The sequence below is a fragment of the Peromyscus eremicus genome, chromosome 4 (genome assembly GCF_949786415.1).
Source record: "Peromyscus eremicus chromosome 4, PerEre_H2_v1, whole genome shotgun sequence".
Lineage (NCBI taxonomy): Eukaryota > Metazoa > Chordata > Mammalia > Rodentia > Cricetidae > Peromyscus > Peromyscus eremicus.
The window spans coordinates 104,577,481-104,603,446 of record NC_081419.1 but is presented as its reverse complement, the minus strand read 5'-3'; the positions used below and the strand labels follow the sequence as shown (position 1 = coordinate 104,603,446).

The window sequence follows — 25,966 nt, the reverse complement described above, 5'->3', positions numbered from 1 at the left end:
GGGAACTTGAGGAAACTCATTAGTGGTAGCTCCCTTCTCTAAAAGGAGCATTATAATAGTTGGGAATTTTAATTTTTTTCTTATTTTAATTATCTTTTTTTTTAAATTTTTTTATTTTCGGGCAAGGTTTCTCTGTGTAGCCCTGGCTGCCATGGAACACACTCTGTAGACCAGGCTGGCCTCGAACTCAGAGAGATCCTCCTGTCTCTGCCTCCCAAGAGCTGGGATTAAAAGTGTGCCACTGGGCCGGGCGGTGGTGGCGCACACCTGTAATCCCAGCACTCAGGAGGCAGAGGCAGGTGGATCTCTGTGAGTTCGAGGCCAGCCTGGTCTACAGAGCTAGTCCAGGACAGGCTCCAAAGCTACAGAGAAACCCTGTCTCGAAAAACCAAAAAAAAAAAAAAAAGTGTGCCACTACCACCCAGCTGCCATGTAGGAATTTCTATGGCTCATAAACTCAGGTGCAAAACTATGAATGTCTTGGATAACTACAGGTCTCAGTGCTCAGGACCACCTGACTAATTATCAGTCAGCTTTATGCTTTTGTGGGAAATAATGATGACTCTGAAATAAATGGTTTTGAAATACATTTTTTTTTCTCCTTAGATTTCTCTTTCCTAAATGTCTTGACCAGTGTTCACAAGGTAAGCAGTATGTTTTACTTCCTGTTTATATGCCCGTCACATTCTGTTCAGATACAGTAGGCTTTTCTCTGTGCTGTTACCTTTCTGGAATCTACAATACAATACAAAATTGGTCCAGGGAAAACTTTGACAACTTCCTTGTGTCCTGCTGGGTAGACACACATCCTCAGGAGCTTTTCTTTTGATGCTGTAGTTCCCACAGCAGCAGCACCCCTGCCCTGGCCTTGCTGCTGATGAACAGTAAATGGAACCTCAGGATCAGCAAGGTCATTAGGGGTCCTGGAGAGCCAGAATAAATTATAAATTCCTGCAGTGGTGCTGAGATGCTCAGTGCTATCTGGGGAGATGCGTGGGGGAATGGGGGGCTGAGTGGGCATATACTTAGGGAGGTAAGCTTCCTGAATCACCACAGCAAGCAAGTATCTGATAGGGGAAAACAGCTTGGTGTCCTCAGCATGCCTGTGCCCTGCTGATCCCATTGCCGGTCCACAGGGACAACAAAAACAACACCCCAGAGTTGTCTTGGCAGACAGCTGAGCTGGCTGCTGCCCAGGCATGAGGCCGAGGACTCAAGTCTTATCAAACTTGGTAGACCAGGGAGTAGCAGTCCCCCCTTGCTTTTTTGAGACAGAATCTCATGTAGTCCCACCTGGCTTCAAATCACTAAGTCACTATGTAGCACAGGCTAGCCTTGAACTCCTGATCCAAGTGCCAGGTTAGTATAAGCTGTCATGCCTGCCTTCAGCATCAGCAGAGTGGAATGAAGGTTGTCTGGGTTCATCCCTAATGCGTAATCCAAGTAGATTTAGGTTTTGTGGAGGTTGGGTTGGTAGGATCTGTTGACAAACTAGTTGTAGGGCCTAAGTTGGAAAAGAGATTCTCAGAATGCTTGTTTTCTAGTTTAGAGGATTAGGAAAGCTGAAGATAGCTGTCCTTGAATAGAAAGCATAAGAGATACAGAGTGAGTTCCAGGACAGCCAGGATTGTTTTATAGAAAAACTGTCTCAAACCCCCACCCCCCCCCCCCAAAGAAAAAGAAAGCACAAGAGAGACACTGGAACAGGAGGTAATATGGGAGGCCTTCTGATCCTTGGTTCTAGGCTTCAAAGCCATAATCAAAGACAAAGGCTGGAACAGATACTCAATATCCAGATGTGGAGTTGAAAAGGTTAGAAGGCCAGAGATGTGAAGAGGATTGGAAAATCCTGGAGACTGAAAGATGAAATAGGAATTAACAGTATTTCAGATATCAAAGACAGAAAAATCAGTTATGTTTGTTTGATGTTACAGAGACCTCAAGGGAAGGATGATTTAAAAAACAAAACAAACACACAAAAAACATTAGTTTTGCAAGTGCGAAGGGCACCAATGACCTCAACATGAATGTCTGAATAGATAGGTCCGAACCAAAGTCAAATCTGAGTTAGTACAGCAGGTGAGTCTGTGTAGAAGCCAGGCATAGTAAGTCCCAGGCCAATCCGGGACTATATAGTGAGACCCTGTCTGAAAAAACAAAGAATTGCCATTTCTGTCATCTAGTAGTGGGAACATCTGGGTTGCATAGTGAGATTGTCTTCTGTGTGTGCCTGTGCGTGTGGGGGTGGGGTGGGGTGGAGGGGTGTGGGCGTTTGGCACAGGGTATTGCTGTAGCCCTGGCTGGCCTGGAATTCACAGAGACCCTCCTGCCTCTGCCTACTAAGTGCTGGCATTAAAGGAGTGTACCACTACACCTGGCTGAGACCCCTGTCTGTCTGTCTGTCTGTCTATCGCTTTCTCTCTCTCTTTCTTTTTCGGCTTTTTGAGACAGACACAGTTTCTCTGTGTAGCCCTGGTTGTCCTGGGACTTGCTCTGTAGGCTGTCCTTGAATTCATAGAATTCTGCCTCCTGAATGCTGGGATTGAAGGTGTGCAACTCCACCGCTAGGCAAGACCCTGGGGTTTTGGTTTTGGTTTGTTGTTGTTTTTTTTAAGTTTTTGTTCATTTGTTTCTGAATTATTTGCTGAAAAATAGAAAATAAGCCTGGGGGCTGAAAAGGCCACTAGTCTTGATAGAGGAAGTCTGAAAGATTCTAGAGCTAACAGTTGGGCAATGATGACTGACTCAGACAGTGATAACTTCCAAGGAATAGAGGAAGTGTTTGCTTGGCTGGTAGTACTTGCTTACAGAACTGGACTTGGTGGCTCACACTTACAATCCGAGCACTCGGGAGGCTGGAGCAGGAGAATTATCACAAGTTCCAGGCTTAGCTACAGAGTTAGATCACATCTCAAAAAATAAACAAAACCACCAGGCCAGTGGTGGCGCATGCCTTTAATCCCAGCACTCAGGAGGCAGAGGCAGGCAGATCTCTGTGAATTTGAGGCCAGCCTGGTCTACAGAGCGAGACCCAGGACAGTCAGAGCTACACAGAGAAACCCTGTCTTGAAAAATAAACTAAGAAGCAAACACAAAACAGATGAACCTACAGAGATGTGCTGACCTTCCTTGACCCTTCCTTCTTCTTGTCAGTGTGGAGCCACCTCCGTGACACTGTCCCCTCAGCACCTGCCCCTTTTGCTTTGTGAAGCATAAGCACGGATGGTAGGTTCCCCAGGCAGAGTCTTGAGGAATGATCTGTCTTCATCATCCATGAATCTGGAGCAGCTCTGGGCCGGTATCTCAGCCAGAAAACCCCTTTAGTGTCCATCCTTCCAGGATGAGGCAGGCAGGCTGGATTCCCTTGGGCACTTGGTAGTACATTTCATTAGTGATCCCTTCCAGTACATTGTTCAAAGGCAATTTGTCTCAGAGTTTGTACTTGCTACCATGTAGGCAGATGACATTATGGTCATAAGTTGGTTTTTTGCTTTGTTTGGAGTTTTTTTTGGTTGTTTGTTTGTTTATTTATTTATTTATTTTTGAGGCAGGCTCTGTGTATCCCTGGCTACCTAGAACTTAGTGTGTACACACCAAGCTTACCTCACAAAGATCTACCTGCCTTTGCCTCCCTAGTGCTGGATTAAAGGCGTGCATGCCACACAACCCAAATTCTGTGTCAAGGAACTCAGGAGTTTTAGTGCCTTGGTAAATTATCTTCCATTTGTATCTGGGCCTTCAGGACTCTGACCTAGCTGGTTTGGCTCACCTTGGATGGGCAGGAGATTAAAAACAAAAACAAAAAATGAGTGTCTCCCTTCTCGTTAGAGATTCAGTGGCTGTCTTGAAAGTGGGATCTGCCACCAGGAGCTTATTACCTCTTTGCTCCTGTTCATGACTCAGGCTCCCAGGTTCTCTCCCAGCCCCAACAACCAGGGACCATTTTACAGTGATAAAAGGACTGTGTTGTAGTCTGAGGTGATGTGTTTTATATAAACCTGGGTGATAGGGAACAGTTTCTTTTCTTACTGTTCTGCACATTTAATGATAGCAGAGGCTCATAATATGTTTAGCAAGGCTCATTATAATACTGACTTAAAGCAAAGTGAAGGTGTTTTAACTCCCTGCATTTGGAAGTGTATATAGAGAAAAGAAGGTAGTTTCGTTTATTCCTGGGCTGCTGAAAGTCTTTAGCCTAGTCTGGGGTAGCCAGACAGCAAAGATGTTTCTCTGTTCTTGGGAATATGTCAGGCTAGACTGCCTGCCTATAGCCCCGCTTGTAACTTTGGTCAGTCTTGGCGTTCACTTTTGATACAGAGCAGAAAGAAACTCCTGACCCCAGTAAGGTGGAACTCCTCACTATGGCTTGTTGGCCTGTGTGCCAGACAGTGGCTCCTCTTGCCTCGCAGATGGCATTTCCTCTTGGCAGGTGGCAGTTTACATAGCTGGGCTGAGGAATGCTGGAGCTAATCCTCTGGCTCTCTTGCTGTGGAGTGAAGCCCTTTTTCTGTACCCAGTTCCTGACCTAGACTCCTATTCCTACATGTCCATACAGTACATGTATAGCAAGCAGAATATTTCAGATGGGGTTCATCTAACTGAGCCCCACAACCTGGGCAGGAAAAGGGGCAGACCAGGACTGTGCCTGTGACCCTGGTATTCACTGCTGAGAAGGGCAGGTTTGTACTAGTTGGACTTGCCCTTTTGGCTAAGGAAGTAACAGTCTCTAGGCCTCTGTAGATCTCTCCTAGCTTTTCCTAGCTCCTTACTACAAGATCCACCATATTGTTCTTTTCTTCTGCCCATGGTAACCTCACAGTCACCTTACAGGGTCTGGTTCCCTTGTCTGCCAGTCCTGGAATGTCTAAGACTTCAGGGATTCCATCTGCTTGCCTGTGGTGCCACATTTTGGGCATGGCCTTATGACCTCGACCTACTCTGTTTCCAAAGGCTCCAGTGGCTTCCTGTGGCTGCACCAAGGTGTGGGGATCTGGCATCAGGCTTTCTGGGCCAGCCCTTGATGTTCCCCTGCAACCTCCATAGTGACCTTCCAAATGAAGTGTCAACACACAGGTACCCCCAGTGCGCCCTCATTCCTTAGCACTGGCAGAGGAAAGTCTATCTTAACATGAAAGGTTTGGGATGGAAAGGGAGTATGAGTAGCCTTTGGAATGTGAACCTTTTAAAATAAAAGAAACAGGCTGAAGAGATGGCTCAGTGGGTAAGAGCACTTGCTGCTCTTCCACAGGACCCAAGTTTGGTTCCCAGCATCTATTTGGTGCTGCCTCACAACCATCTGTAACTCCCCAGATAAACACCTTCTGGCTTCCATGAGCACTGCACACATGAAATACAAACAAACACACATACACATAAATTTAAAAGTTAAAAGAAAGGCCAGAGAGATGGCTCACCTGTTACTAGCACTTACTGCTTTTATAGAGGGACCAGGTTCAGTTCCCAGAACCTGCATGGTGACTTCCAACTTCCTATAACTCCAGTTCCAAGGGATCTAACATCTGGCTTCTTTTGGGCTCCTGAATACACATGGTGCACATTAATTCATGTAGGGGTATACACATAAATAAAAATCTTTAAAAATGTAGAACCGGACAGGCATCTCCATGATGGGTAAGGTGACCTGCTGATGTCCCACGTAACCTAAGTCAGAAGCTCATTTATTAGTAAAAGGGAGACCTGTAGGGCCCTGACCCCCGTTTTGGGTAACTGTTGCTTTGCTTGCTGACCTTGACCTTGATGTCCTCCCTATGCTAATTCCCTCCCGGGTTTCAACCTCCTGAATGCTTAAGGGAAGTTCCTTGTCTGTGTATCCTGCATAATGGGGGTTAACAGCTTAGATGCAAGATTGTAAAACATCTGTAGCGAACTATGGGTTCTCCCATTGTGCTGTAAGCCAGTATTTAAGACCTCCTTCCAGCCAGGCGGTGGTGGCGCACACCTTTAATCCCAGCACTTGAGAGGCAGAGGCAGGTGGATCTCTGTGAGTTTGAGGCCAGCCTGGTCTACAGAGCAAGTTCCAGGACAGCCAGGGCTACACAGAGAAACCCTGTCTTATAAAACCAAAAATAAATAAAACCAGGCATGGTGGCACATGCTTTTAATCGTAGCACTTGGGAGGCAGAGACAGGCAGATCTCTGTAAGTTCAAGGCCAACCTGGTCTACAGAGTGATGATAGTTCCAGGCTAGCCGGGGCTACAAAGTGAGACCCTGTCTCAAAAAACCAAATAATTAATTAAAATAAAATAGATGAAACAGTAGATATGGTAGTGCATACCTATAACCCCTTCACTTCATAGGTGGAAGGAAGAGGATTTCAAAGTTAGCCTCAACTGTAGAGCAAGTTCAAAGCCAACCTGAGTTTGCACTAACAGATACTAAGAACAGGACTAGTATCTCAGAACCTAAAGGTTAAGAAGCAGGTTTGTGCTCAGTCCTAGGGTAAGTGAGCCCTAATTCTTGATAGTCTTTGGCTGTATACATATTACAGAAAACTTCCTATGAGCCTTTTTCTCATTGTCTTGTGATACTGTCAGCAGTTAAGAGTCCTGGCTGCGAGCCTGATGGTAGTGGCACATGTCTTTAATCCCAGCACTCAGGAGATAGAGGCAGGTGGATCTCTGTGAGTTTGAGGCCAGCAGAGTGAGTTCTAGGGCAGTCAGTCAGGGCTACACAGAAAAACCCTGTGGGTGGGGGGGGGGGGGGCAGCGCTGCTCTGGAGAGGACTTGGGTTGGATTTCCAGCACCTACATGGTGGCTCACGATCATCTGAAACTCCAGGTCCAAGGGATCCAACACCCTTTTCCAACCTCTGCCGGCACCAGGCATGCACATAGTACACATACAAACATGCAGATGAAATATTCATACATGTAAGTTAAAGAAGTCTTTTTAAAATACAAAAAGCAAAATATTCTTGAAGCAGAAATTTACACATAGACTGGATATTTTATGTTTATTTTTTAGTTTATTATTTTTACTGTTAGCCATTTTTTAGGAGTCCTATTCAGAGATACACAGTGAAATATTTTTGGATGAAATATTTAGATTTATGAGATTGACTTCAAAAATCATCCAGTAGGCACCAAGTCCTGGGCACTTGTGTCTTAGAATCCTGACTTGGGTAGTGAGAGAATGAAGAGCGAGCAGATAAACATACAGAAAAGCTGGGGTTAGGTGGCCATGAGTTCTGGCACAGATGCACTAGTAGCCAAGAGACTCGGATCTTTTATTGTATACAGCTGGAGGAGGAGGAGGGTTGGCTAACCTTTGAAGGAACACTGTAGAGAAACAGTTTGAGGCTGCAGTCAACTGGTTTTAGTTCATTTTTTATTGTATACAGCTGAAGGAGGAGGTGAGTTGGCTAACCTTTGAAGGAACACTGTAGAGAAGCACGGAGAAACCCTGTCTCAGAAAAAAAAAAAAAAAAAAAAAAAAAAAAAAAAAAAAAGAACTCCAAGTAATAACCAGAAAATTGAGTTAGGAGAAGCTACATTAGTTTGGGGGCCTGTGAAATGACTTAGTGGTCAAGGTTGCTTCTACCAGTCCTAGGTGACCTGAATTCAATTTCTGTCCCCACATAGTGGAAGGAGAGAGCCAACTCATGCCAGTTTTTACAGTGCATGTACGTATGCACATAATAAATGTTGAGAGGGTGAAAAAGAGAATAGCAGTTAGGCTTAATGGTTCAAGATATAATCCCAATATGTAGGATCCTGAGTCAGGAGGACTGTGGTGAATTCATGGCCACACTGGGCTACATAATGATTTCCAGCAAGCTTAGGCTGCATCTTAGTAAAACCATGTCTCAAAAAGCAAAAAGCCAGCCACGTGGCACACATCTATAATCGCATCATTCAGGAGGCAGAAGCAGGAAGATCACCACAAGGTGAAGTCCATTCTGATCTACATAGTAAGTTCCAGGCCAGCCAGAGCTACAATGTGAAACGCTGTCTCAAAAACAAAACAAAATATATGAGATCAGGAGGTAAAGCAGCTAAGCATTCAGTCTTAAGATGTGGCAGTTCCTAGAAGGGGAAAAAGAATGGTGGCCGAGGTGGTCAGTGGGAGCGGCAAAGGCCCACATTTGTGTGAGCCTGCAGCCCCAGTCAAGACTCTGAAGGCTGATAACGTTTTGGTTTTCTTCTTCAGGCTTGGTGAATAATGTGGTCTTTACCAGTCACACGATGGAGCAGAGGCACCCTCTCCTTGTTCAGCTGCAGGCCCTCATCAGGGCTGCCAACCCTAGTGCAGCCTTCATTCTTGCAGAAAATGGGATGGTTACAAGGTAACTTGTGCAGACTCGGCTCTGTGTGCCCAGCCTCTTTCCCAGGTTCCGCACCTGGCTGGCTCCCAGGGTCTTCCCACTGTATCTCAGACACACATGGTGGAAGGAAAGAACTGATTACTGCAAGGTGCCCTCTCACCTCCACATGCATGTGTGATGCGCACACACACACACACACACACACACACACACACACACACACACACGAAAAAATAATAACTGCTACTTTTTTAAAATGTTTGTAGGTGTTTTGCCTGTGTGTATGTCTGTATACCACATGCATGCCTGGTGCCCACAGGGTCCAGAAGAGAGTGTCAGATCCCCTGGAACTAGAGTTACTAATATTGTGATCTATCTTTTGGGTGCTGGGAATTAGACCAGGGTCCTCTGGAAGAACAGCTAGTCCTCTTAACTGCTATTCCATCTCTCTAGCCCTGTAAAATGCTGTTTTTGTTTGATATAGGGTCCCACTTTGCATCTCTGGCTTGCTTAGAACTCAGAGAGACCCACCTAGCTCTGCTTACTAGGCTCTGGGGTTAAAGTCAACCACCACACTTTTCTTAAATAAAGTCATCAAGAGGACCCCATTTATCACTATCCTATAATGTTTTGAGACATTTTGTTACTTTGTTTTGACAGATTCTTTCTCACACTTTGAAGAATAAAAGTCAGGACTGTCTTCAACGGTCCATGTGTTAAGATGTGAGAGAGATGGCATAGAGAATAGAGAAAAATGCTCACTTTACTTCATGGTCTTGGTCCAGACTGCAAACTAATAATAATTTGTAAAAGCAAAGTGCTTATTATGTAACGATTTGATTTGCTCTGCTGCAGACTCAAAGGAATACAGTATTTTATATAGTTTCAGTTTTTTAAACCATGTAAATACCTTTTGTATTAAAAAAAAAATTGCTGGACATGATGTGCATTCTGAATCCCTAACATTTGGGAAGCCAAGATGAGTTCAAGTTCAAACCAATCTGGGCTACTTACCTAGAACCTTGTCTTAAAAACAAAAACCAGCTGTGTGGTGGTGGCACACGCCTTTGATCCAAGCACTTGGGAGGCAGAGGCAAGTGGATCTCTGTGAGTTCGATGCCAGCCTGGTCTACAAAGAGAGTTTCAGGACAGCGAAGACTTACACAGAGAAATCCTGTCTCAAAAACCAAAAAAACAAACAAAAAAACAAAAACCAGCTGAGGGGCAGGGAAGATGGCTCAGCAGGAAGAGCACTTGCCACCAAGTAGGAGAGTCTGAGTTTGACCCCTGGAGTCCACATTGTAAATGAGAGAGCTGCCTCCTACAGCTGTCCTCTGACATCGTCGACACACATACCCCGACACACATACCATGGCCTCACATGCACATACCTTTAAATAGCACTGCGGAAGTGCATCTCTGTGGGCATGTGTGTGGAAGCCAGAGGTCAACTTCACATGTACATTCACAAAAAATAAATGTAAAAAAAATATTGTTTTGTTATCCAGGGAAATAGTTCAGTCAGTAAAGTACTTGCCATATAAGCATGAGGACCTCGGGTTGATCCTCAGCACCCATATAAAAGGCTGGGTGTAGTGGCCCATGCTTGTTAGCAGGTGCAACACCCTACATCCAGTCCCTGGTTACACACACCGACATAAATGGAGGGCTGGAGACATGACTGTGTGCCATGTGCTTGCCTGGTGCCTGGGAAGGTCAGAGCAGGGCATCAGATCCCCTGGAACAAAAACTATGGATGATTGTAAGCCACCATGGAATCCTGGAATCAAACTCTGGTCCTCTGCAAGGATAACAGGTGCTGGGAATCAACTCTCCAGCCCCGCCCCCACCTTTACATTCTTAAGATCTGGCAGGCACTGTGTGACCAAATGATTGAACAGCAAAAAACGGTAATGGGACACTCTGATAGCATGCACCTCTCTGCTGTGAGTCAATGAAGACAACATCACCTAGGTACTGATCGACGTCACCAGATCAACCAGGCTTGGTGGTACATGTCTGTAATCCCAGCCCTTGAGAAAGCAGAGGTGAAAGTTTCTGATGCAGTGAGTCCTGGGTAGGACCTGAAATTCTACATTTACCACTGCTGATCATAGTACTTAGATTCCTCAGGTGTAATAGTATATTGTGAGGCGGGCAGTGGTGGCACACACCTTTCATCCCATCTGAAGCAGGTGAATCTCTGTGAGTTTGAGGCCAGCCTGGGCTACAGAATGAATTCCAGGACAGGCTCCAAAACTACACAGAGAAACCCTGTCTCAAAAAAAAAGTATATTATGGTCCTGTAAGAGAAAGTTTTGTTTCGTTTTTTTGTTTTGTTTTTTGGGCAGTTTTTGTTTTGTTTTGTTTGTTGTGAGACAGGCTCTCTATGTAGCCCTAAATGGTCTGAAACTCACTATATAGACCAAACTCACAGAAATCTGTCTGTCTCTGCCTGTGAGAAACTATTCTTAGAAGATACATATTGAAGTATTTAGAAATGAACTGTTACACATATAACCAATATTCATATTCTTTGTCAAGAAAAAAAATGCATGCATGTGTGGAGAGGTTAACATTGACAATCCTAATTAACCTGAGTCTTCTCTGCTTCTCTGTGTTTTTATAGGAATGAAGACATTGAGCTGATTCTCTCAGAAAACAGTTTTTCAAGTCCCCAGATGCTACGTTCTCGATACTTAATGTTTCCGGGCTGGCAAGTATCATTACTGAATAGTAGCTTGAAAAGGAAATGTGAGCCACATCTAAAGCGAAGAGCGAGCAGAAATGACAATACCATATATGATTCACAAGAGTCAGATGTGTTAATTGGAATAAACTGCCCTGCCCTGATAGCCTCGCCAAGGGCCAGTGCTCCACATTCTGAGCCTCTCTGAACATTGCCATTCAGGGGTCATCCTGCAGGCACCAAGTACAGTGGTTCTTGGTGGCACATCACTAAGGCTTAGATTCCCCAGGTAAAAAATTGCAGAGTAGGTAGTCAGCCGTCTAGAGTAGGTAGTCACCCATCTAGAGTAGGTAGTCAGCCGTCTAGAGTAGGTAGTCAGCCATCTAGAGTAGGTAGTCAGCCGTCTAGAGTAGGTAGTCAGCCGTCTGGACTAGGTAGTCAGCCCTCTAGACTAGGTAGTCAGCCATCTAGAGTAGGTAGTCAGCCGTCTAGAGTAGGTAGTCAGCCGTCTAGAGTAGGTAGTCAGCCGTCTAGAGTAGGTAGTCAGCCGTCTAGACTAGGTAGTCAGCCGTCTAGAGTACGTAGTCAGCCGTCTAGAGTACGTAGTCAGCCGTCTAGAGTAGGTAGTCAGCCATCTAGACTAGGTAGTCAGCCGTCTAGAGTAGGTAGTCAGCCGTCTAGAGTAGGTAGTCAGCCGTCTAGACTAGGTAGTCAGCCGTCTAGAGTAGGTAGTCAGCCGTCTAGAGTAGGTAGTCAGCCGTCTAGACTAGGTAGTCAGCCGTCTAGAGTAGGTAGTCAGCCGTCTAGAGTAGGTAGTCAGCCGTCTAGACTAGGTAGTCAGCCGTCTAGAGTAGGTAGTCAGCCGTCTAGAGTAGGTAGTCAGCCGTCTAGAGTAGGTAGTCAGCCGTCTAGACTAGGTAGTCAGCCGTCTAGAGTAGGTAGTCAGCCGTCTAGAGTAGGTAGTCAGCCGTCTAGACTAGGTAGTCAGCCGTCTAGACTAGGTAGTCAGCCGTCTAGAGTACGTAGTCAGCCGTCTAGAGTAGGTAGGCTTCTGCTAATGAGATCCATGAACCGTTCTCTGCAGCCATCTCCCAGCTCAAGAACCTCTCCACAAAGAGGAGAAAAGAGATCTGCCACGTCCACCGTAACCTTACTCTAGTACCGTCATCACTTGAGCTAGGCGTGGGGCTAGGCCTTGTTCTAAGACTGCTCTCGACCAGCCACACAACTTCCGAGTATAACGTTAATATAAATTAATAAAACCCAAAGTTTAGAGCTAACTGTGGCTGCCTGTGCCTGTCAGCCACAGGACCGGCAACACAGAGCCAGCCCACCCATGGTGGCAGGAAGCTCTGCTGTGCAGTGCTGCTTCAGAACTTGCCTGTCTCGGATTTTTTATTTCATATCAGCATAACACATAATAAATGCCACCATTGTTCACATTTACAGATGACAGAGGCAGAAGTCCAGTGACCTGTCCAAGTTACAGCTAGTGACTGAAAGAGCTGGATTTCAGACCCAGGTTGTCCAAGTCCAGAGCCCACTTTTAAGACAGCCCTGCATCCGCACTGCCTTTCCCTGCTCTCCTCCTGCCTTCATCTCCCAAGTGCTGGGTTACAGGCTGGCCCACTGTGCCAGGCTGCTTCTTCTTGTTGTTGTTGTTTTAAGACAGGATCTCACTATGTACCTAGGCTGGCCTTGAACTCACAATCTTCTTGTTTCAGCCTCCTGAGTGCCAGAATTAAGGCCTGAGCTACCATATCTAGCTCTAAGCCCCTTCCTTCCTCCTTCCCTCCCTTCCTCCCTCCCTCCCTTTCTTCTTCTTCTTCTCCTTCTTCTCCTCCTCCTCTTCCTCCTCCTTCTTTCTCTCTTTCTCTTTCTCTCTTTCTCTCTTTCTCTCTCTCTCTCTCTCTCTCTCTCTCTCTCTCTCTCTCTCTCTCTCTCTCTATGCATGTGTGCATGCATGTGCACTTGACTGTGTGTGAGCATGTGGAAACCAGCAGTCAATTTCAGGTGTCTTCCCCTGTCCCTCTCTGTGTTTTGAGACAATGTCTCTCTGAACCTAGAGCTGATGTTTGGCTACATCAGCTGGCCAGCAAGCCCTTAGAATCTACCTATCTTCTCCCCAGCACTGGGGCTGCAGGCACATGCCAACACATCTGGTTCACATGTGTGCTGGTGATCTAAACATGTGTTCTTATACTTATGTGGCAAGTACTTTACACAATGAGCAATTTCTCTCACCCCAGAACCTATTTTCTGGAGTCCTGGAAGCATTTATCCCTACATCCAATGATTACTTCCTTCCTGTAGCTTTAGAAGAAAAGTTTACTAGAAGACATTGTTCACGCTTGGCCAGAATTAACCTGACTTCTTCCAGGCACCTTAGTCATCCTCCACACAATAATCACTGATTATTTACATGAGTTTAAAAACTGACTGCACTATGCTATAAAAGCAAAACAAAATGACTTTTAAAAAAACTCAGTTTAGGGTCTGGGTTTGGTTGCTTGCCCAAGTCTGTAATCCTAGCATTTCAGAGACTGAGGTAGGAGAATCACTCCGCGTTCTAAGCCAGAAAGACCCTGTCTCAAAATATATATAACCTCAGGTTGATGTGTAAAAATTAGAGGTTTTCAGCTATATTCTTAGAAGAAAGCTCTGATCATACTTCCTTAAATAGTGGGTGTGTCCTTGTGCTTAAACAAAATAATTATGTCTTAGCTAAAAAGAAGCAAGTAGTAGGGGCTGGGGCGCAGCTCAGTTGGTAGAGTTTTGCCTAGCATACATGAAGCTCTGTGTTCTAGCCCCAGCACCACTAAGACCGGATGTGGTGTATTTGCCATAAATCTATGAAGGAGGATCAGAGCCTCAAGGTCTTCCTCAGCTCGATATCAAGTTTGAGGCCAACCTATACTACATGAGATCCTGTTTCAAAAAGAAAATTAAAGAAAGAAAAATTGTAAATTAAAGAAAGAAAGAAGCTGGGTGATAGTGGTACTCACCTTTAATCCCAGCACTCAGGAGGCAGAGGCAGGTGGATCTCTGTGAGTTTGAGGCCAGCCTGATCTACAGAGTGAGATCCAGGACAGCCAGGACTACACAGAGAAACCCTGCCTCAAAAAAACAAAACCAAAAGAAAAGAGGGGAAAAAAAGCAGGCAGGATGGCGAAGTTCGAACCCCAACCTTTGGGAGCCACCTTTGTGCCTTCCCTTTTGTCTTCACACTAAGGGACTGGGACATGGCGCCTTTCACAGGATGACAGTTGCTGTTCTTCCTTCCTTCCCACCTGGGCCAGGCTCCGCCTCAGAATGAGCTGGCTTTGATTTAAGGACATCATGGCAGATCTTGGCCATCTCCCTCCCATGTCCCTCTGTTCTTACCAGCTCCACTTCCACCTTCCCTAGTGGAATAATTTCTTCTTAGTCTGGATAGAAATGCTGCTTTTTTCCCGTGTCCCTACAAATTCCCAGATAGATTCAAATATCAGAGAAGCCCATAGTCTTCAAATAACTATTTTACATAGAGAGGGGACACGTTCACTGTGCAAATGCACCAACATATAACTTTAAAGAAATTTCAAGAATGAAATACTTCTGACTATAAACTCAAAACTGCAGCAGCACTAAACAGTGTGGTAGCACATGTCTGTAATTGGAGCCTGCAGGAGACAGATGCAGGTGGATGGGGAGTTTGAGTAAACCAGCCTATGCTATATAGAAATACTGTCTCCAAAATTCAAAAACAATAAAGGAAATGAATATAAAAATACAATAGACTAGAAGGCCTAACAAGGCCTAATGTGACATTTGGGAAGCATAATTATATACTTAAGAAAAGGCTGGGCTGTTGAGATGGGTCAGCAGGTAAAGATACTTGCCACCAAGCCAGTGACCCACGTGTAGAAGGAGAGAAACCACCCCACAAGTTGTCCTCTGACCTTTATATCTATGCATGGTATGTACCTCCCCCATACATTCACAAAATAAATGATATTTTTACTTTTAAAGAGAAGTCTAAGCAAGTTGGTGGTTGTGCATGCTTTTAATCCTAGCACTTGGAAGGCAGAAGCAGGTGGATCTCTGAATTTGAGGCCAGTCTGGTCTACAGAGCTAGTTCTAGGACAGCTAAGGCTGTACAAAGAAACCCTGTCTCAAAAAACAAAAAACAAAAAAAAGGAAAAATAAGAAAAGTCTAGGGAGCTGGAGAGATGGCTCAATGGTGAAGAGTACTTGCTTCTCTTGAAGAGAACCCTGTTTCAATTCCCAGCACCCATGTGGTACAGTTCAAAGCTCTCTATAAACTCCAGTTCCAGAGTGCATATGATACAAATACACATTCAGGCAAAATACATATACATTAGAATAAAAATAAATAAATCTTTTTTTTTAAGCAAGAAAGAGAAAAACCTATTCCAAGTAAGGCATGGTGGCACACTGTTATCCCAGCAATCAGGAGGTAGAGGCAGGAGGATTAGGAGTTCAGGATTATCCTTGGTTACATAGTAAGTTCCAGTTCACTCTCATGGGCTACATGAAACCCTGTCTCAAAAAACTTCACAAGGAGTCAGAGCACAGTGGTGAGAGCCTGTGATCTCAGTACTGAGAGGCAGAGACAGGTAGATCTCTAAGTTAGAGACCAGCCTGATTTACATAGCAATCTGCAGGACAGCCAGGGCTGTTTAGTGAAACCCTGTCTCAAAAAACAAACAAACTTTTTAAAGGGCTAGCAAAATGGCTCAGTGGTTAAAGAAGCTTGCCACCAAGCCCCGTGGCCTGAGTTCAATCCCTGAGTCCCTCACAGTGGAAGAAAACCAACTCCTGCAAGCTGTCCTGTGACCTCCATGTGTGCACTGTGGCAAATGTGTGCGCACACACACTAAATTAATGCTCTGAGTTTAGCCCTATTCTTAATGGGTCTGTGACAAGCAGTGTGACTACTGAGCTGAAAATCTAAGAAACAGAAACACATCAGTGGCATCCCATCTCCTTAATCCCTTCCAGAGAACCACTGTGAGGTGGGCATGTTTGGAGTGTTGAAAGTAATTCAGCTGGTTTGGAAGCTGAAGCAGGTGACTCTCCAGTCCAAAGCTGGGAGTGGGGTAGGAGTGGATCCTGCTGGCTTTGGAAGGACTCCTGGTGTCCGTGGGTCTGAGGGAGTCAGTCCTCAGGCCCTTGGCTCCTGCTAGTCTAGAGTAGTTAGACCTGTGTTCTCAGGAAGGGCTTGCTCCAAGGACCCAGCGTGCTTTCCAGTCTCACAGTAAAGCAGAGGTATACACATTGGAAACTGCTTTAGCCGAACAGTGGTGGTGCACGCCTTTAATCCCAGCATTCAGGAGGCAGAGGCAGGAGGATCTCTGAATTAGAAGCCAACTTGGTCTACAGAGCTAGAGTTCCAGGAGAGCCAGGGCTACACAGAGAAACCCTGTCTCGAAAAACAAACATAGCAATCAGCCTCTAGCACCATATAAACTAGGTGTGGTGTTCCATGCTTTTAGTCCCTGAATTAAGAAATGGACGCCCAGAGGATCAGAAATTTAAGGTCATCCTTGGTTACATAGCAAATTTGAGACCAACCTAGTATAGATAAGAACCTAGCTCATGTAGAAAAAAAGAAAAATATACTGCAAACAAAATAGTGTATTAGTGAGAGGATTAAACAAATGATGGACAGTTCATCCCAAGATAGACTATATAACAGTGAACCCCCAAACACTGAATGGATGACATGGGGCAAAGGGGACTACAGCTTATTGTGTATATACATGAATCTGTCAAAGAATTTTAAAAAATTACTTGTTCTTACATTAAAAAAATACTTTTAGGTATGAAGGTAAATTTGATTCCGGATCCGTCTTTCCACTAATGGTTCAGATCTGCGTGTGGTTTGACCGACCTCTGGAGAAAACCCGCTTTGTGACCAAGTGTAAAGGTGAGCCGTGGCTAGGACATGGTTCAACCCCAATGAAAGGGTTGCCCCTCCCCTGTGGCCCCATTTCAGTCATTATCCATGGTGTCTTCTCCATACTGTCAGGATCAAAAGCAGGTAGGGGTTTGATGAGCTCAGCGTCCCCAGTTCTAACTATGTGTGGCCACACTTTGATCACTCTGAGGGAATAATGGCAGAGGCCCCGGGTGGGAGGAGATGGAGATGGCAGCTCTGAACCTTGAGCCCTTCTCCTGACCCTGACCTGTCCAGCTATGCTGGCCTAAGCTTGGCCTCTGCGTCCAGGTAACTGACATTCTATCCTTTTCCTCCACCAGCAATTCAGTCTTCCATCAAGCCAAGTCCCTTCTCTGGAAATATCTACCACATCCTTGGCAAAGTGAAGTTTTCAGGTAAATGGGGTGAGTCTTGGTAGCTTGGGCACTCATGGCTTGTGGTGTGAGCTCATAGCTTCTCTGGCACTACTCTGCTCCGAGAACCAACTGGCCCAGTCCTCTCTTCTACAGTGGAGAATCTGCCCTCTGCCCCTGGGCTGCTCTCCACATCTCCTTGATTGCCACATTCTAAAGACCTCCACCCCATACCCTTGAGTCATCCATGGCCTCTTCCTAGCCCTCCTCCCAGACTTGTCAAAACCAGAGCTCCCAATCTGGTCAAAGTCTTGGAACTCTTGAGTTTTCTTCCCTTTTGTTTAGTAAGCCTTAGACCCCTGGAACCCTTATAACCCCGTTGATTTTCTGAGGACGGAGGTCAGAAAGGACCTCAAACACATCAGCTCACTGTTGAGGAAGAGGAGCAAATGCCAAGGAAAAAGAGCAGCATTTGTCAAAGTCCAGAGGCAGAAAAGAAGAACCGCAGCAGTTTATTACAGCTGAAGGGATGAAGGGATCCTGCTGGGTGCCGTTAAATCTTGGAGCAGGGAACTCCAGTGAGCAGTATATAGCTCCTCCACAAGAGTCAGAAGATTGGGCTATAGGACAAGGCCACTGAAGCCCAGCTAATGTGTGTCCATGCTTTCTTCCATTCTTTTATAAATCTGTTTTATTTACATTGATGGATGTTTTGCCAACATGTATGTGTGTACCACATGTGTGCCTGGTGCCCATTTGATCCCCTGCACCTGGAGTTACAGGTGGTGTGAGTCACTGTGTGGGTGCTGAGACTCAAACCCAGGTTCTCTAGAAGAGCATCAGCCACCTCCCCAGCCTCCTTCCTCAGGCTGCTGGGTGGTGCTTAGTCCTGGGTGTCACAGGCAGACACTGCATTCAGTGGGGGTGGGGTGGGGGGGGGGATTGGAGGGGATGTTGCTGCTTTCCTGGGCTTTCCTGTCAGTGCAGCTGCCTCTCCTGCAGCCTTGCAGACGCCATGGGGATGGCCAGCTGATCCTGCCTACAAGCCTCTTCTTCCTGCTTGTCCCTCTGCCCCGTGAACAGTGTGTGTCTCGTCGCCCACACCAACCAAGCCATAGCTCCTACTTCATCCTTTCCAACTTGCCACTACTCATCATGTCGTTCTAGGAATCTGTCAACCTGCCAACACTGTTACAGTGTAGCAGTCTTTTGGGATTTGGTCTCAGGGACAAATGTGTTCTCTGTGCAGATTCTGAAAAGACCATGGAAGTCTGCCACAACACTTTGACCAATTCCTTGAGCATTGTGCCGGTTTTGGAGGGACCCACTCCACCCCCCAACTCAAGAAGCACACCTCAAGACAGTGGGCAGCCAGAATGCTACCTTGTGTTCATTGGCTGCTCCCTGAAGGAAGACAGCCTCAAAGACTGGCTACGACAGTCAGCTAAGCAGGTGACTCGCAAAGCCAACATAGCTGAACCCAGATACATAGGACCTGCACACTCCATTGGTCTACACCTCATAGGGATGTTTGGGGATTAAGAAGCAGCTTGTGGGGCAAGCTCCAGGCAGATGTGGCAGTACTGTGCTTTGTGTTTAGGGTTTTTTTATTTGTTTTTCTGAACAGGGTCTCTGTGTAACCCTGGCTATCCTAGAACTATGTAGACCAGACTGGCCTTGAACTCACAGAGATCCTCCTGCCTCTGGAGTGCTGAGATTAAAGGCCTGGCCCTGTGTACTTTTGATTTTATTTTACGTATATGGGTGTTTTGCTTGCATATATGTCTGCACCACATGCGTGCTTGGTGCCTGTGGAGGCCAGAAGAGGTCAAATCCCCTGGAACTGGAGATACAGATAACTGTGGGTGCTGGAGTCAACCCCAGGTCCGCTGGAAGAATGTGCTCGGTGCTGCCCAGCACCCCTCCGGCCCAGAAGCTGTGGTGCTAAGTGCAGGCGGTCCCAGTGGTCTGCCTCGTCCTGGAACTCCAGGAGTGGAGTTGCCTGGGGTCCTGGGTCTTGTCCATTGATGATAGTCTTCTAGAAGCTGTGAGCTGCCTCATGTGGGTAAATCCTTTTGGTTTTGATTTTGCTTTTGTTTTAAGGAGGTGTTTTTAGGAGGTTGGGTGATTTGACTGAGGTGTTTAGGTGGATCTCACTTTGTAGGCCAGGCTGGCTTCACATTTTTAATCCTCCTGCTTTAAACCTCCCAAGTGCAGGGATTACAGTGTGTCACCACTCCCTGCTTTGGGTAAGGTCTTAAATGTTACTAGACCGTGAAACCTCAGGCTTCCATTATCTGTCCTTGTGGGTTAAGCATAAGAATCTGGCAAAAGAGCCGGGCGGTGGCAAATGCCTTTAATCCCAGCACTCAGGAGGCAGAGGCAGGCGGATCTCTGTGAGTTTGAGGCCAGCCTGGGATACAGAGTGAGTTCCAGGAAAGGCTCCAAAGCTGCACAAGAAACCCTTTCTCAAACAACAACAAAACAAAAAGACTCTGCCAAGAGGCAGGATTGTGCCCGTTTGCAAAGCACCGGGCTCGCTACCATTGGTTCCCAGCTGTCTTACAGGGCTCTGTGGTGGGAAAGTAGTTTCCTCAGGGGAGTAGACAAGCAAGATAGCATGTCCACGAAAGCTAGTTCATACTCTTCCCTCTTCTGGGATCTTTGACATGTAACCTGCCCCCAAACTCCTTTGAGCCTTCAGCTACCCTGGTGCTCCCTCAGCTCTGTTGAAATGTATGTTTTCCCTATGTCTGCATAGAAGCCTCAGAGGAAAGCTCTGAAAACCAGGGGAATGCTGACCCAGCAGGAGATCAAGAACATCCACGTGAGTGGCCTGCCCTAGCTTCCCCTCAGTGGCTTGTCCTAGATCTGTAGTGCTGTCTTGGGTTCCTAGGGTAAGGGACTATTTGTGGGATGTCCTGGCATGCTTGCTTCTCTCAGGACACAAAGGGAAGCTGGTCAAGAAGCTAACCCTGTAGCTTCAGTAAATGGAGAGGCCACGTGTGCTGTGACCTGTCAATGAGATGGAAGAGATCTGGTACCTGTAAGAGGACTGCATAATGGGAGGCCTGGCCTGCCCACCCTGCCCAAGTAGTTCTACAAGATCTCTGCTTAAGATATATCACACAGGGGGCCGGAGAGATGGCTCAGGGGTTAAGAGCACTAGGTGCTCATCCGGAGGACCTGAGTTCAGTTCCCAGCACCCACATGGCAGCTCACAACTGTCTGTAACTCCAATTCCAGGGGATCTGACACCTTCACACCAATGCACATAAGATAAACTTAAATAAATTATTTTTTTAAAAAAAAGATATATAACACAGAAGTCAGCTGAGGCTCAGAAGAAAGCCATGCAGACAGCTGTTCATGGGAAGGGATCCTACGGGATCTTAAGGTCAAAATGAGATTTCCTGGGTGAGCGTTACTCATAGCAGACTGACCCCTAAGCCTCTTTTCCTCAAGCCCCATAATAGGCCATCACTAGTCCCAATGTTTGTGCATCATACCTGGTGCTCGTAGAAGCCAGAAAAGGGTGTCAGATCCTGAACTGCAGTTACAGATGGTTGTGAGCTACCACCCTGTGGGCGCTTGGAATTGAACCTGGATCCTCTGAAAGAACAGCTGGTACTCTAAACTATTGAGCTACCTATGCGTTAGTTAGTTGGCCTGGAACTTACTATGTAGACCAGGCTAGCCTCAAACTCCTAGAGATCCACATACTTCTGCTTTCAGGGTGCTGAGATTAAAGGTGTGGGCCACCATGCCCAGCTCTGTTTATTTTTTTTGAATGAATAAATGATAAAAAGTTGTCAGATAATTCAACAGGATTCTTTTCCAACAGGTGAAACGCCACTTGGATCCCCTACCTGCAGGCTACTTTTACAATGGCACCCAGTTTGTTAACTTCTTTGGGGACAAGACCGATTTTCACCCACGTATCCTTGGAAACAGTTTGGTCCCAGTGTGAAAATCTGGGAGATGGCAAGCCTCTCCTGTGAAGTGGGTATCTGCTAGGACCAGTGCAGCAAGCCCTAGGTGCAGGCAGGGTCTGTAGACTGGGGAAGTTCGCAGGGACAAACCCCACAGGAACCATCCGTGCTGTCTTTTAAAGTTGTTGGCGTTAGATTTGCCCTTTATTGAGCAGTTGTACTGTTACACTCCACGAAGTGGGGTTGGAAGGAAGCTTGGGTAACAATAGGGTCATGACATACAAAGTGAAGATGGCCTGTTACAGCAGTCCATGTGTGAAGAGATGGACAGGATGAAACGCAAGACTAGCAAGCTTCAGTGTGCCGATAAAACCCAAGAGCTTGGTTCTAGCCCTCAATGATGCCTGTTACCCTCATTGTAGCTGGGATGCTGTGTGTTAGATACTCTGGTTCCCTATGCCTCACCTGCCACCAGGTCCCCCTAGGAGAAGTGCTTCTTCCTGTCTTCATAGCTCACCTCCTTAACCAGGTACCAGTCATGGACCAGTTCATGAATGATTATGTGGAGGAGGCCAATCGGGAGATCGAGAGGTACAACCGTGAGCTGGAGCAGCAGGAGTACCGTGACCTCTTTGAACAGAAGCCCTAAAGAAAGCTGGGCCTGTGCCCACCAGAGATGAATGAATGAATGGGTGTCCATCTTTCCTGAGGCCCCTCCTGAAGGGGCTGTCTCTGTCCTCCCTGGCCTGTGCCTGCCATAGTACATGTTGTCTTTGTTCTCTCTTCTCTCTGCATCCTGCAAGGCATTGTGTGTACCACTGAGTGGGGCTGTGCACAGGACGGGCAGCTAGCACCTCCCTGTGGGCCAGCAGCTCCGGTGTCTGATAGACTCTCCCTTGGACTGCTGAACACCATGGGAGGCTGAGGAGAAGGAAGCCTTTGGCTTGCACAGTAGATCTGCTGGGATTCAAAGGACCTCTGGTTGCCTAAACAGTGGCCAGGCAGAGATCCACAATGCTTTCTGGATGAGAGCACTTTTGTGGGATGAATGGAAGCTGATCGGATGCTTTCTGGAAGTGTGAGGCTCCTGAGTTAATAGCAGCATTCCCATGGGCCTGGTCCTAGAGCTCCCCGGTGGCATCACTTCGGTCTCTAATTCAGAGACAAGAGCAGGCCTGCTGCCCAAGCCCTGGCAGTGCCTCACCTCCCGGTCAAGGTGAATATCCTGCAACTGGTTGTCTTGGGCCCAAGGTCTCATCATTTGGGGGAAGGCTGTTGGTCTCTGACACCCAGCCTCCTCACCCCCGTCATGGAAGGCAATACATTTCAGAAAACCTCCCCTGAAACTGCCCCTGGATTTGTTTACTTGGTTCCTGAGGACCAGGAATTTCAAGAATTCAGATGTCCAAATTAGAATCCCCTCCAGTGGTTTTTTTTTTTTTTTTTTATTGGACCATACAGCAGAGGTAAACTAATTTGCGTCCCAAGACTGACCTTCCTAAGGTCACTAAAGGGGATGTCTACTAGGACTTGAGTGCCTCTGCTGCTTGGGCTATACGTGTTTTCTGAGTTTCATGAACTTTTTGCATGCCTTAGGAAGAAGCACATAGGTTAAGCCAGCATCGTGTTCTGTAATGTAGAGAGGCTTTTGAGGAAGGGCCCTGGCACAGTGGAGAGGTGAGGTGGATGGAGCACATGGAGTCAAGTGCCTGGTAACGGAGCTCTTGGTGCAAAAAGCAAAGTAATAATCAAGGCTTGTCAATAAAATATACTTGTATTATGAAAAAAATTGAAGCCAAAAAAAGCAAATTACAAGTATCATTGGATAAAAAATCTTGCATTAAGAAAAGCTCGTGAGAAAGGCACATACGCTCCAATCCCAGCTCCAAGATACACTGGTGACAGGGCCCTCCTGTTGAGCTCCAGTCCGGAAATCCCTGACTCCTGGCTGGGGTTCAGTAGCATAGATCTTAAGTGCAATTGATTAATAAGCAATGAGTTACTACAGCTCCTTTATCTTCACCAAGCTCTTTTTAAAAACTAAAATTTGAGCTAGCAGCCTTATAAAGGGAAAGGGGGACCACAAAGCTATTTCATTTCCTTTGGGGGCGGGGGGAACCACAGGCCATTTCATTTCCTGCAGGGTTACTGTGAAGTTTTCAGTGGAAGCTCCAGATCAAGAGCTCTGACTGCTCTGGCCTGGCAGTCTGGCTGCTGCGCAAAAGCGTTTTTAAAGAGGGGTTGGGGCCACGCTATGTGGTGAACTTGGTTTCTGACCATTGTCCATAGAAATGTGCTTTCACCAGCCTGCCCCACTGCCCCGTTCCTCTTACGAGGGAAAACTGATTACCTCAACTTGAATATAAAACTGTGGTTTTGAAGAAAAGGCAGAACATTCAGAAGTTCTTTGCCCCAAGAAGGCAAAGCTAGCTGAAGCCTCCGGTTAGATACTCCCTAGCCTACTGGGAGTCTGGAGGGGCCCAGCAACCACACACTGTGAGTTCTTTGAGGACTAGCAGGGGACCATGCTTCTCCTGTGCTGCTCCCTACAACCTGCCGTCTCTTGACTTTGACTGTGGAATTCAGCATCCCCTTGATTCATCTGGGTCCAAGAGTGTGCTCTGAGGCTATCTCCAGAGGAGAGCCATGATACTGCTTCAGCCTCTAATCTTGGACGTGGATAGGTATCAGGGACCCAGCAGGGATCGTAGGGATCAGTTTCCAGGACAGGCAGAGTCCTCCAGGGGCTTACATGCTTTCTACCAGCATTCCTGTTAGCAGCTTCAGTTTGATCACCGGAGTGAGTGTGAGAGTGGTGAGGTCACTGAAGTTATGGGTTGTTTTGTTTCATGTGGGAGTTCCCCTTCTTGACTGGAGGGAGGAAGCAAATACTGGAGGCAAGTTAGCCCCACCAAGCCCTCAGGCTTTTGACCTGAGGCCTGGGTACTAGCCCTTTAGGCTGTGATCAATACAAATGTCCCTCCTAAATCCTCTTAGGATTTTGGAGAATTTTTGCACAGTAATAAGCTCTGGCTTCTCAAAAGGGAAGAGTTCAACTCAAAGACTGTAACTGTAAGTATTCCAGCCATGCTGCTGACTAGTTGGATAGCTGTACCTCAAAACACTAGGTGGGAAGCGGCTTTCTCATTGTCCGTGGTGGAATACTAATGGAGGAGCTCGCTTACGTGCCAAAATTCACTTTTGTACTAGTTCCCAATGCTTTAATATTTGTAACTTAAATTTTAAAATTCATATTTACAAACACTACTATAACTTCAGTGAAACTGAATTGTGTGATTGAAGCTTTTTGCTTATTATAGTATTTATTACACTACTTAATTCAGTAAATATATAAAAGTAGCCTTCAATTTATTTTTATATTATTTTACATGTTTTTATCTGCAGTTGTGTCTGTGAATTTCCCTTGGAGATTAAGATGTAACGCTAAGGACCAATAAACTCACTCAATAAGTTGCCTCTGTCCCTGCCTGTCCCCATGTCCCTGATAGGGCTTTGGAGGGTGGAGCCCTGGGAACTGGGTGGAGACTTTCTCAGTCTGGCTGGGATATTCCTGGCTAGGACTGCTGAGAAGAGCCCTGGAAGCTCACACTTGGAACCCCCACAGAGGGTAAAACTCACATCACACAGTCACCCACCCTTATACACTTGAGGAGCCCCAGGAACTGGAGACGAGGTACACAAAACTGACTGTCCCAAAGAAAAGTGCCCACCCCCACCTCCCAAGTGCTCCCTGCCCACTCCTCTCCACCTCCCTGCTTTGTTTTTTTGCAGGGCTCAGGGTGGATCATGCTGGGCACATGGCTCCATCGATCATCTACACCCCCAGGCCCTCCACCCTCCTTTTTGTTCTTTTCTTTCTTCTTTAACATTTATTTATTATGTATATAGCATGTATGTCTGCAGGCCCGAAGAGGGCACCAGATCTCATTACAGATGGTTGTGAGTCACCATGTGGTTGCTGGGAATTGAACTCAGGACCTTTGGAAGAACAGCCAGTGCTCTTAACCGCTAAGCCGTCTCTCCAGCCCTGTTCTTTTCTTTGAAATAGGATGTCATGTAGCCCAGGCCGGCCTCAAACTTGCTGTGTAACAGAGGCTGGCCTAGAACTCCTTATTGTTCTGTTCTCATACGTAGTAGGTTTATAGGCATGTGCCACCATGCTTATTCACCCAACCCTGGCCAACAGTGCCTTCACAGGTTGATCAACTCCCTTTACAAGCTCTGTGGGCTTGCCCCTCAGTCTCACTTTCTGAATTTGAGCCCCTAAGTCACCAACAGGCAGAGTAACTGGCACAGCAGTAGGGACACTGGCCTCATCTCGTTGAGTCTGGAAGAGCCTCTGGAGTGGGGCCGTGGAAGCAGAGACTCTAAAGAGCCTCCAAAGTTGGCCCAAGTACTGGCAGCACGAGAGGAACACAACAGGAACTGGCATGGGGTTGGGACCACATGGCCCCGGTCTCCCGTGGCTCCCATCTGCCCTCTCATCCCCGGAGGGAAAAGGGCTGACCTAGAGGGACAGCTCTCCAGGCAGTCTGCTCCATACAGCTCCTGCTTCCTGTCATACCCACAGGACCTGAGGCAAAGGGAAGTGCCCCGTGGGCAGCTTTGGGAGATGGCCCGAAGAAGAGCTAAGGGCTGGCTTCCTAAAGCGGTGCAGAGGGCTTGGGAGTTTAATGCCACAGCACACGGAAAGTCTGGTAGAGGGGGAAAGGGTCATAGCAGTAACCCTGCCCCCAAGCCTC

The 25,966-nt window shown here is 46.6% G+C and overlaps 1 protein-coding gene across 4 annotated transcripts in view; it reads left to right on the top strand.

The window, feature by feature from the left end:
- The window catches only part of Dnaaf9 (dynein axonemal assembly factor 9), a 137,401-nt gene extending 112,722 nt beyond the window's left edge, over positions 1-24,679 (top strand). For 3 of the 4 annotated variants that reach the window (XM_059261443.1, XM_059261441.1, XM_059261440.1), the window contains exons 29-36: positions 607-644; positions 8,171-8,306; positions 10,915-11,001; positions 16,800-16,906; positions 17,239-17,313; positions 18,521-18,723; positions 20,033-21,209; positions 21,740-24,679. In XM_059261443.1, coding sequence (XP_059117426.1) covers positions 607-644; positions 8,171-8,306; positions 10,915-11,001; positions 16,800-16,906; positions 17,239-17,313; positions 18,521-18,723; positions 20,033-20,116 — 730 coding nt within the window. In that variant the 3' untranslated portion in view covers positions 20,117-21,209; positions 21,740-24,679. Of the gene's footprint in view, positions 1-606; positions 645-8,170; positions 8,307-10,914; positions 11,002-16,799; positions 16,907-17,238; positions 17,314-17,616; positions 17,976-18,520; positions 18,724-20,032; positions 21,210-21,739 lie in introns of those variants that run through there. The other variant, XM_059261442.1, reaches the window with a different exon arrangement.
- The last annotated feature ends 1,287 nt before the right edge of the window (positions 24,680-25,966 follow it).